Raw genomic sequence first — 12,790 nt, 5'->3', positions numbered from 1 at the left:
ATCAGGGTAAGAGAGAGTGTATGCCAATCAATTAAACTGGAAACAGCCTAGTTTGCAATGTGTGCGAGGTGTGTAGCTGGAACTGAGGGACTAAAATATATCATTCTTGTAACTTCTTGAAAGCAGCAGCTGAAATAAAGAGATCACAAAGGACTTTAAAAAAAACTTTTTAGAGAAGTGACAGATTGAGGTGATGTTGCATTGAGGGCAGTAATTGCTGCATTTAAAAGGGCTAATTAAACTGTTCTCTAAAATCCTTTTAAATCTACAAGACTCAGTTTGAAGAGATAATGTGATTTTTGAACGACAACCTTTCGGGTGTTACAAATCTCAGGTGATAGCTGCTAAATGTACCCTACTGTGGTTGGTAGCTGAAGGTGATCCACTTCTCATTATTTCTCCCTCCTGTGCTAGGGAGGCCTGATGCACTGCTCCATGATTCATTGCTATGAAACTCTGGCCTGAACTGTAACACTGGAAGTCATGTGTTAGCATTGTTAGTCTTCATGGGACATATCCTTGTCCATCTGGCTAGAAAAAAAATACATAAGGAGTACCACTATGGCATACAGCCACATTTTAATTTGTTTTTTGGAAATGAACGTGTCTTAAGCAGAACTAGAGAGGTTGTGTGACAGTAAAATCAAGGATTGAATCAAGTAGGTTCCATTTCAGATTATACTCATATACTCGTTTTGTTGTTGTTGTTGTTTCTATAGCTGTAGCTGAAACACATACACTAATAGGCTGAACATTATGAGCACTCCTGCCTAATATGCTGTCGGTCTTTTTTGTGCTCCGGCCTGCTTTCAAGACCTCTGAGGACACCTTATCCAGCACCAAAATGTTTGAAGCAGATGCTTTAAGTCCATTTATAGTTTTTCCCTCACCGACACTGCCTGGGAGACCCCACATTTGTTATAATTTCTGAGATGTTTGGAGTAATGGCAGAGTGAAAATATCAATTCTAGTCGACAGAAATACCTCAAACACTTCCAGTTCAATAAAGTGAGATGATTATAAGGAATTGAACTTTGATATACAGAACAGTGCACACAAAGACACGAAGGTGGAGCAGCCCTTTTTTGCGAAGCACTACATAGACAAACAAAGCAGCCACAGTCTTTAGCAGCACATTTCCTGTCAGGACGGAGCTGAGAGGCAGGAAGGTCTGACTGCCGCTATCTGGCTTTTATATATTTATTATATCACACCAGGTAGATATCAGATGCTTTTTCACACACTTGCATCACCCGTGCAAAATTCTTAGAAATCTGAGAGTGACAGACCTGGTGAGTGAAACCAGATATGAAATTAGTAAGTCACACCTTAAATACAATTATACCAAGTCACTCCCATTCTCTGTTGCTTGCACCACTCTGTTATTTTTACCTCGTGTTGTCACCTCTTAACACAGTTTTCATTGACTATCTTTCAGTTATCCAGCTGTATGTGAGTTCCTACAGAGCAATAACTTATTATCCATAATCCGAGCGCACGAAGCACAAGATGCTGGGTATGTAATCGCTACAAAAAGCACGGAAAGACACACCTATGCACACAAACAAAAATAAATGAATGTTTACCTATTTAAGAGCAATGCTCTGCTTTTCTTCTGTCTTCACCTCCACGTAATGGCCTTGAAGCTACCGGATGTACCGTAAAAGTCAGACGACTGGATTCCCGTCCCTCATTACCATCTTCTCAGCGCCAAACTACCTGGATGTTTACAATAACAAAGGTCAGAATATCTCTTCGTCTGTTTCGGCCCCATTTTTCATCATCATGTGCAGTTCTGTTGGGTTTTTTTTTTCCTGTGTGCGATATTGTGTTGCTTTCTTGCTGCTGTTTTTATTTAGAATGACAAATATGGGTCCAAATTATATATTCATGTAGAATGAACACGTTCGTTTATTAAATGTTGCAACAGAGAATAGTAAAGTCTGCTGCTGGAAAGGAGAGAGATTCCTCCAGTGGAACACCTGCACCCCCGGCATTTTAGCTGAATCTAGATTGTAACTAACTGATGAAAAATAACAGATTTGTAGATCATCAGAAGCACATTTTGGCATTTTATAAACCTTAAAACGTGGCCTTACATCTGATTAAAAAGATTGCCAATAGGCTCCTCAGACTTACGTACTAAAATGTTTTTAACAATACAAACTGCAGTGCACGAGTTAGTGCAACTGCATGTAGCTGTGTGCAGGCATAAAAATGCATCAGGGAGGCCCCGATTGTTTGTGTTCTCAGATCTGTGTCTTGGTTGCCATAGGCTATGTTAGATGGGGAACGTGGGAGGGACTGTCGGCATTGCTGACTATCTCCATGTGGCTTTATTCCTCCTGATATAACAGTGTCAGCAGTCCCCTGCCTCTGCTAGGCCATCTAGTGGCTGACTCTCTTTTATTTTTCTCCCCTCTCTTTAACATCACTGAGTATAAACATGTTATGGTTCCTCTGAGGACACGTCAGAATGAATCTCACACTGAATCTTAATAACTCTGGAGCAGGATTTTAACACAAAAAAAGTATGTAAATTTATCTCCAATAGGCTTATTTAAATCAAATAATACTCAAGATTAAAACTATTCTATGACTGCTTGAGTCGTGGTGACACAGTTATGTCACAGTTATTATCATTAAATGATTTTAATCACAACTGTGATATGCCGTAGTTGCTATGCATCAACGGAGATGCAGAGAAATAAAGTTACTACCCTGCCCAGCAGAACTGCTCCGACTCCATTGTTTACAGTACTGTCAGGGCTGTGAGCAACACATGTAGCAGAGTGTATCACAGCTGAACAGAGGCAGAGTGCCAAGCAGTGTCTTAACTCTAACTCGCTTGTATGTAGCTGGAAAGTTTACAAATGATTACCTCACTCACTAGAGTTTTAACATACCATATGTTAAATATTGGCTTTCTACTCGCTACATCATGCTTTCACTGGGCAGCAGTGGCACTATTGGATCTGAAATCTACATAAATTTGCTATTCTAATCTAGAAATCCTTATCTTCACATACAAGATTATAAATAATCAGGCCCTTTCATACCTTAAAGACCCCGTATCACTACACTATCCTAATAGAGCACTTTCCCCCTTTGCCTTCTGGCTTACTTGTGGTACTAGGATAGTTAAAAGTAGAATGAGAGGCAGAGCCTTTAACTTCTAGTCCCTTCTTCAGTGGAACCAGCTCCCAGTTTGGATTCGGGAGACAGATGCACTCTCTAATTTTCCGATTAGGCTTAAAACTTTCCTTTTAGATCAAGCTTACAGTTAGGGTGGATCAGGTGACCCTGAACCCTCCCTTAGTAATGCTGCTATAGGTTCAGACTGCTGCAGGACTTCCTATGATACACTAAGCATTTCATATCTATTCACCTCTTCTCACATTTATATACCACTGCAGCATGCCATTAAATCACTGCGTGCTCACAGAGGTTCATCTGATTATTGGGGTTTTCTCCCTACCTTGCACTCATTGAGCTCCTTGAGGCGACCATTTATGTCATCTGATGTCATATAAATACACTTGAATGGAATTTTATTAAATTATTCATTAGACCATTTAATGAACTCTATTCTCTTTTATATGAATACTTCATATCTACTCTATGGAGCTATGTAAAAGGAATTTTATGTTGCCTTCATCAGATCTATAACTACATATTAATGCCATAAAATGTTATGAGACTTTATGGAAAGTTTTCCTCTTCTGTGTCTCACCTGCCCCAACAGCTGCTGTACTGAAATATGAAAATAATGTGATGAACATCCGACAGTTCAACTGCTCACCCCATCCCTACTGGCTGCCCAACTTCATGGATGTCTTCACCTGGTCTCTGCCGTTTGTTGGAGAAAAAGGTATTTGTATCTGTCTGGGTTTATTTGGGGCGGGGGGGGTCCGTTTTCTCCACGGCTCATTGCTCAGTGACTTTACCTTTGTTGCACTCTCTATTTTTTATCCCAGTCACAGAAATGCTGGTGAACGTGCTGAGCATTTGCTCTGATGATGAACTCATGAATGATGAAGATGAGATTTTTGATGGTAAGATGTTTTGTAAATAAACATGCCATTTTTCATTTTTTAGTATTTATTATTGTTCATTTAAACTTTTCATACACTAAACTACAGATGTGTGAAATATTGAAGGAAAGGCTAATATTGTATCTCATTATGGTAACGTTAACATTGATTGATGAACACAGTAATCACAGGTTTGTGGACAAAAACAACCACACAGAGACGCTGGGGAGGAGGTAGTGTATGTCTGATTTCAAACATAGTTGCTTGTAGCGGGTGAATCCTGAGCCAAAAGACTTCCTATAGCCAGGTAAACTTTGCGTTCTGTGTTTCAGCAGAATGTCATAGAGGTGCAGTGCACACAAAGTGTATTAACAAGCCTTGAAATTAAGGTAAATTCTCAGAGTTACCCACAAGTCCAGAACACAGCGGCTTTTTCCTGCTTTTACTTTTCGTAGTCCCACCCTAGACACATCTGGCCAATAAGTGGACTGAATGTCCTCACGTGGTTTGTATTGAGGTAATGCAGTTCGCTTTTAGTTTCCTCTGTGTTAAAAGAAACCAAAGTGCAGGTTAAAGACTACAAGTTTACAAACTCTTCGACTGATTTAGACCACAGTAAACGAATTCCAGGTGTGAAAATGCCCTAACACGTCAATCTTAAATCTCCAGAAAAGGGTTGAAGATGTGGAGACTGTTAAGGCCATTGCAGTTTTACACTATTTTTAAACTTGTCAATACGATGAAGGTGATGACTCTGAGCAGCTGCGTATTGACTTACAGCAACCCTTCTCTAGAAGGCGACAAGTGGACCCAAACCATGCCAGCAAAATGCACCTTCACAGCATAATAAAACCTCTCGTTGTAGGGGTCGAGGATTGAGGCCTTTCTTTGATTTGTCGCCCTTTTGTAAATCTCCCAGTGAAATGTGGACAGTGGCAGTCAATGCTGGCCTTTAGTGACATTTTATGATTTTATGCAGCCCACGACTCTAGCAAGGAATGAATTTACTGGACATTTCATTCCTTTACAGCTCATCATTATGCTGTTTAAATTCACAGCTAAAAAGCTATTAGCCAGCAAAAAAAAAAAACATCACATGTACTCAAATGGTTTGAACATATTTATATGAACGCTCGCTAAAAAATGTGTATTTTTTTCTGTTTTGAAAACTTGAGAAAGCTCGCTGTAAAGCATGACAGTGACCTAGAACCTATTATAATATCACACATTATTATCAGGTGACAGATAATTAACAGAACATTCTTTGTGTCTAAAGGCTTCAAACAAGTTTTTCATGCACTGTGAAGTTTTATGACACCATCTCTTATTCAGAAAGCCTTTAATGACCGTATACATGTTCCTTTGCAGCCAACGCAGCTGCACAACGCAAGGAGGTGATCAGAAACAAGATCCGCGCTATCGGGAAGATGGCCAAAATGTTCTCTGTTCTCAGGTACATTATTTACACGTGTGTAGAGGTATGATTTCCAAAAAAATATTTTTTTCCAATCTAGAGTGCACTCTGTATGTATATCTACTGTTATGAGAGTGGGGGCATCCAGTAAAATCGTTTAGCTGCATTTTCTGATCTGTTTGCTGGCCTCTGTCTGTCCTGCAGAGAGGAGAGTGAAAATGTGTTGACGCTTAAGGGCCTGACGCCCACTGGCATGCTGCCAAGCGGGGTTCTTTCTGGAGGCAGACAGACACTGCAGAGTGGTGAGTACGAGGCTGGGCCTAAGCCTGTTCGCCATCATTTTCTTCATGACCGACATCAGTCCCCTCCATGACTCTTATCTCTCAAACTGTCTCTCTTCTGTCTTTTTTTCTTCTCTACCTTAAATTAAGTTAGCTTTGTTTTAGCCTCTTACTGACGTTCTTAACTGAAGAGCCTAAGTTAACGTAAAGGTCCAGTCTTCTAGTTTTTTTTAATAGTTTCACATGATGACAGTCATACAAATATGCAAGACAACTGCATCAGTGCTCAGAACAAGTTGTCTTGAATTCAAAGTTCAGACCTAACATTTAAGCTGCTGTGCTTTTTTGAGACTTATTTATAGGTGGCAGAAAAACGAATTCACAGCAGCACACCACTTTTATTTTATTTATTTATTTTGTTCGAAACTGATGTGATGCAAACAAAGTTTATAGACAGGGGTGCACATAAGTGGTCCGCAGGTGCACATGCGCTGTCAAAATCAAAGACGCGCACCAGATAAGAAGTTGCAACGTGCGTTTGCTTACATATAAAAGGCAGTGTTTTTGTCCGCTAGAGTGGGATTTTCACGGCATATTCTGCACCACATCTCTGTGCGTTCATCATTTGTTTGAAGCCAGCTCACCTCCTACAACCACTTTTCAGAGAATACGCGCTTCTTTTGCGGTTCGGACTCCTGACATTTCTTTGGAGGTGGAGGAAAACCAAAGTAACTGCTTAAAGGAGCTTGCTTCTTCGACATCTTTAAAAGTTCTAAACAAATGTCTGTCCTCCTCCAGAAAATCTTATGTACGCAAACGCTGGTGCACCCCTGTTTATAGACATTACTTATTTCCAAAACAATGTCCCTCTTTGGGCTTTTATGCCCATGAAGGACTGTAAAGATTTACAGCGTGCAATTAAATTAAATGGCAATACAGTACTAGAAAAATATAGTGTCAGACAGATAAATAATTTAAATATATGAATACATAAATTCCAAAAATATAAATAATTATGAAATTATAGTATAATTAGTCCTAGAAATCCAATTACTTTCCTTCCTTTAAATGTAGCCTATTTATGCAAGATAATTCATAATTTTATTGGGGGGGTTATATTGGTTGGGTCTGGTTATTGGTGGTGGGGGGGTCATAACCCCCCTAACCCCCCCTGGAAATTACGCCCCTGGTAGGAATACACTTTGGGGCCAGACTGTTTATACATTTAACAATTAATTTAAGAAAACAGAGATGAAACTCTCAAAACTAAGTATTATAATTTTTTAGAAATATTACAATGATGCCACCTAACAGGCTTTTTATCCATTATTTTGAAACAAAGGAATTGAATATAGTGCTAAGCAACTACAAGTTATTTCTGTCATCTTATCTAATATATGTATATATATATATATATATATTTGTTTTTCTCAGCCTACTACTTCTGCCATCTAATTGTCCCTCGCAGTTTCTTTCTTCATGCCTCTGTCTTAATAATTTTTCATACAGTTTTTCTAACCCCAGATTGACAGTATTTCTCTCAGTACTAATGCATGGCGCTCCTCTGAGTTTGGCTGCATTGCCAATATCTCATCTGGCCTAACACGAGCTGCCTTTTTCGCTGGGGCTGCATTTTACATTTGCATGGCTTAATCAGGAGTAACCCGATCCCCTCCTCCCCCCTCAGCCACCATTGAAGCCATTGAAGCCATCGAGACGCATGATGAGGACGGAGAAGGTAAACCCCCACCCATCTCCCACCCCTCTCAGTATATCATCAGGTTCTCCTGGAGTAGGGGCCACCTGCCACTAACATTTTCATGTGCACAACAGCCCACAAAATAATTCCTCCACTCTTATAACTCTTTAATCTGGTATGGCTGGCACTTTACTTTGCAGAGATTAGATTAAACAGAAAAACCAACTAGATGATTGGATTTAAACTTTTAGAAGAGATGGAACTTTATAAAGGACCGTGAGCTGGATTTTAACACAGTTGTGTGTAATGTAGACTCTTTTATCGCAGGGAAATACTGGCAGTGTTTGCTGGGTGGGGGGCTGGTGTGGTATCATGTTCATGTAACTCTTGAGTCAGTGCACTAAGGTTGGAAGGAACTGTTTCACACCTAATGCAGTATTCCTGTTCCTTGTGGACAGATGAAAAGACGTTGATAAGCATCCACAGTGACTGCAGCATACATTTGCATTTAGTAATTAGAAAGTGGGCAAGAAAGGGAAAAACACTACTTAAAAGAGAGGAATTACTTTTTAAGGGATATATATTCATGATAAATGAAAACACTGCAAAGTCAAGTGCTGCTAAGAGATGCATGACTAAAGCCCATTATTTTGGGTTTGGCTTGTAAATGGCCTTCATCTGGTACTAAAAAGTGTTGCATGCAGAAAAACAAGAAACGGCCCAGCGCATCAACATGAAATATGCACCCCTGTGTCTGAGTTCCTGAGGTAATCTTAACTCATGAACGAAGAGTAAGAGATTTACAGCTTTGTTTATCCGACACATTATTTGTGCACTTTAAACAAAACTAAAGTAGCAGGATGACTGACAAGGGACATTGTAGCAATTGGTGTTCGTTTTATTGAGAAAAAAGGGCAAGATTACAAACCATTGACTGATGTCACTTTCTCTACCATGCAGTTTATGACTGGATTATTTAAAAAAGAGGTATATCACAGCTTGAAGTAACAAACATGCAGACTTGTAGACTTTGTAGACCTTTTTTTAATCCTCTAGGTCTGTAGGCCTCGCAACTGGGTGGAAACTGCCTGACAACTACCAGTGAGTGTTTGCTGGTGTTTGCCTAAGGACCAGTAGCTGACTCAACAGTAACCACTGGTTGCTAGTGAAAAATGTCTATTCCCTGAATGGCTGACAAGTAGTTGCAGGAAGCTACTTGCTGTCGCTAGGTGACATTGGTTGCCAAGGTGTATACAGTGCTGCATAGAAAACCTTCTTTGTATTATACTGATTTTGCTGCGAGCTGACTGCTGCAGTTACATGTACTTTGCATGGAAGATGCTAAATTGTCTGCAAAGACTCACTTACTGCTGTAATGCAAACAGGAAACGTAGGCCGTTTGCTTACGAAAATTTACCTTTGGAAACATGTTGGGTTCAGCAGCAAGACACACTTTTAAGGCAAACACTTTCTGGTTTGCATTAAACTTTTTCTTTTCACTACTGCTTGGTGGTTAGTTAGCAAGTGTTTGCATGCAAGTGGCCACCTTCCATACAAACTACACACAACCCTGGCAATCTGATAGCAACCAAAGCAATTGCGAGATGGTTTTTCGGGCAGAGACCATCTTTGTGACTGATTTCATCTAGTGGCACCCACTCACCAGTCATGATTTTCCCTAGTAACCAGAGGTTGTCAGGGGGTTGCTGACCAGTCTCTAGGCCTGTGTGACTGAGGTCTAAGGAACATCAGTTGAGGGAAGGGCAGTTTAACTACAAGAAAGCAGCTGTCACGAGGAATGCTTGCCATGTCACTATTGTTAGTTGCAGAGATGAGTGATTAGTTTATATCAACAGCATGTGACCATGCGCACTTTAATAAAAAAGAGTATACTAATCCATTAATTAGGGGCGATTGTGGCTCAAGAGTTGGCAGTTCGTCTTGTAATCGGAAGGTTGCCGGTTCGAGCCCCGGCTCGGACAGTCTTGGTCGTTGTGTCCTTGGGCAAGACACTTCACCCGTTGCCTACTGGTGGTGGTCAGAGGGCCCGGTGGCGCCAGTGTCCGGCAGCCTCGCCTCTGTCAGTGCGCCCCAGGGCAGCTGTGGCTACAATGTAGCTTAGCATCACCAGTGTGCGAATGACTGAATGTAGTGTAAAGCACTTTGGGGTCCATAGGGACTAAGTAAAGCACTATACAAATACAAGCCATTTAATGAAATAAGCTCACTGATTCCTAATACGACTCACATTCTGAATTTACACATCTTCATTAGTTATAATCCCTGGGAAATCACAGCAGCAGTTCATGTCTTGGGAGGGTATGTATCATATTAAGAACACTCTGGAACTGCGGAGTTACGTGAAGATCCTGATCCCTTTATTTGTGTTTTTCAGCTATCCGTGGGTTCTCCCCCCAGCACAAGATCACCAGCTTTGAGGAGGCTAAGGGCTTGGACCGCATCAATGAGCGTATGCCTCCTCGCAAAGATGGGGTGAACCATGTGGGTCACTCCATTGGAAAGATGAATATGTCAGAGGCAAACGGCACAGAAGATAACAGCAACATCCAGTGATGTGCTGTCTGAGCCTCAGAACTGCCAGTGGCTGCGCAGCAAGAACTTTGCTAAATCCTGAATTCAGGCCTCTGAACATAAAATAAAACAGGCCCTCAGATAGAAAATGAAATCTGCAGCAAATCTAAAATGGCAAAAAGGTCATTTCTTTCATGACAATATGTCATTGCACGGTTGGGGGAGGGGGGAGTTGGGTTCACGGCAAAGGGCAGGCATAAGGAGAGATGAGCAGGCTTCAGCTCGACTGAAAAAAAAAGTCAAGTGATTGAAAGTTGTGTCTGCCTGTTGTTCCCTTTCTCAATTCAATTACAGACTGAATTGTTGGGGGTTGTTTTGTTTTAAGCGCTGACACGTGTCTGCTCCTTCATCACAGGGCCTGACAGCAGACATAATTGCAGTATCCATGCCTCACAAATCATTTTAACTGTTTTATAAGGTGTTTATTATGAGTCACTCACAAATTCACTTGATAAGGAAAACGATCTTGTTTACCTACATGTTTTGCTAGTATTAGATCACACCACTTCATCAGAAAGAAAGAAAAAATAAAAAAGCAAAATGCGTACCTCTTCAAACCTGCAGTGCAATCTTACTGTTGAACTTTAATTTATTGATTTACCTTGTGGTAAGAAGCTGTTGTCCTGCATGGGAAAGAGGACAGGGTGCTTTGGCCCGGCCACCAAAGATCAAACTCCGCTTTGCGTATGTCTCCGTAATCTCCAGCACTGCTCCTTTCCTCACCTTCCTCGCTGTCAGCCGTCTCCTAGCAAGACATAACTTGGAGGGGATGTGGGAAGAAAAGGGAGGGGGATGAAAGGAGCATTGTGAAATTTTTATTCCACCTCTTACTGTAGATATCCCAGTATCAAAAATTACATACAGTCCGAAAATGTCACACTACCCCAGAAGTTCAGAAAGTGCAACATTTGTAGGTGAATCTCAGAGGGTTTTATTTTATGTGCTTGTATCAGAGTTATTTACTTTCTCTTCACTGTCTGTTTACACATTTCACATGAGAAAAGGGCAAAAAATTATACAGTTACTTTTTGGGACATTTTACACCTGAGCATTCTCTGCTGAAGGATGCTTAGTGTCACGGGTATTTCATCTCTTCTCCATCGCTATGACTGCCAACATTGTGGAATTAACACTAATTTCTGGACCTCAGAAGAAAAGTTTTTAAATTGTGGGACATACCCTGCTATCAGACGCCACCCGACATTTCTCACCTGCTTATTGCTAAAGATAAAATAGTTGGTGCAGTCAAATATGAAACCAGTGCTCTTTGAGTTTGCAAATTCAGTGAGATTTCATGCCACACACTGAACTGTATACGATGAAGAAATTCTGCAAATGTGTTGTTGAAAGCTTCTCTAAAAGCCACACCATTGTGTCACTTAAAGCAAGCAGGCTTGGAGCTAAACTGAAACATATTGACATGATTTGCTTTGATGACGAATCCTGACCAGAATTTAGTTAATGGATATCAAATTGTTGGACATTAAATACATGAATCTGTTAATCTGTTTTTTCTAATTAGAGTAGGGAAGCAGGCTGAGAAAATCTTTAATGTGATCTCAATGAAATGGATTCCCATGGCCAACAATAAGTAAGTAAGTAACAAAGTTTAAGCAGAAACACTTCGAAATCTGGGAGAGTCACACCCAACACCTACTATATACATTTCTACAAATTCCTATCGTACATCAATATTTTTTCTACTTTATATTCCATCTTTCTATTTAATGATAAAGGTATGTGAATTAAGGATGAACAAAAAGTGATTTTTACACACAGCATCTATGGTATGGAACGCATCAATGCATGCAGTTAAGTTCCTAATTGTTATGTGAGATTATAATTGTGATCGTTGTGTTTCAAATAGTAAACTTAAATTTATTTATTTTGAAATTCTATTGTTAGTTTTATTTGTCTTGTTTTATACATTTTATAAATAGGCTTCCTTTAGTTGATTTGGTCCATTTTTTTTTTTCATTCTGTTATTAATTACCACTGCTTTTAATTTTATATTAGTTTTATTGTATGCAGAGATGCCCTTCTAAGGTGTTACGCATTGTGTTTTAAATTTTTTCTGTTGTACTGATGTACAGAACATGTTCAGTAGTGTGAATGAATATAATCTCAGTGAAAAGCAACTTTCAGGCTGCCAAAGCATGATAGCATGGTTTTCAGATGTAAATGAACTGGACACAAAGAAAATCATGTGTCACACTTACATTTAACAGGAAACATTGTACTCTGGTTATATTTACTGCAGATATTATTATTGTTACAATTTAGCTTATGGTTACTTTCCTTCCTCTGTTTCTGGGTCTTGTATGGTCTACATGCATATTTCAACAAACAAATATAATGGATTTTATCTTGCAGCATTTTTTTTATTATTATTATCTATCAAAATATGTTTGGGCATTTGACCTCCTAAATAATACACACATTGTAAGCATGCCCTATGGGACAAATCACATTTTTTTACTCTTGAATAAAATATGCATGAACAAAATGTGTGATGTCATTTTTTTTACGTCTCAACCGTGGAAGTACATTTTAACCTGTGAAATCTTTTAAAAGTTTCATTAGGTATATCTGGAAGATACAATTCATGCAGACTCCCCAAAAGTGGACAACAGAAGAGTGGAAAAATGTTGCGTAGTCAGATGAATCTCAATTTCTGTTGCAAAATGCAGATGGTAGGGTCAGAATTTGGCATGACCATGAAAACAAGGCTCAATCCTGCTGGTGATGCAGTGTTGTGGGGGATATTCTT

The 12,790-nt window shown here is 39.8% G+C and overlaps 1 protein-coding gene across 2 annotated transcripts in view; it reads left to right on the top strand.

Annotated features, from left to right (window-relative positions):
- The window catches only part of ppp3ca (protein phosphatase 3, catalytic subunit, alpha isozyme), a 31,433-nt gene extending 18,907 nt beyond the window's left edge, over positions 1-12,526 (top strand). The window contains exons 7-14 of one of the 2 annotated variants that reach the window (XM_084942309.1): positions 1,439-1,516; positions 1,647-1,741; positions 3,746-3,871; positions 3,978-4,055; positions 5,403-5,487; positions 5,653-5,750; positions 7,417-7,467; positions 9,824-12,526. In XM_084942309.1, coding sequence (XP_084798435.1) covers positions 1,439-1,516; positions 1,647-1,741; positions 3,746-3,871; positions 3,978-4,055; positions 5,403-5,487; positions 5,653-5,750; positions 7,417-7,467; positions 9,824-10,002 — 790 coding nt within the window. In that variant the 3' untranslated portion in view covers positions 10,003-12,526. The remainder of the gene's footprint in view (positions 1-1,438; positions 1,517-1,646; positions 1,742-3,745; positions 3,872-3,977; positions 4,056-5,402; positions 5,488-5,652; positions 5,751-7,416; positions 7,468-9,823) is intronic. The other variant, XM_084942310.1, reaches the window with a different exon arrangement.
- Positions 12,527-12,790: the final 264 nt, after the last annotated feature.

Source organism: Perissodus microlepis, chromosome 10 (genome assembly GCF_051167445.1).
Source record: "Perissodus microlepis isolate ML-2025 ecotype Zambia chromosome 10, ASM5116744v1, whole genome shotgun sequence".
NCBI lineage: Eukaryota > Metazoa > Chordata > Actinopteri > Cichliformes > Cichlidae > Perissodus > Perissodus microlepis.
This window is presented reverse-complemented; position numbering and strand designations above follow the sequence as displayed.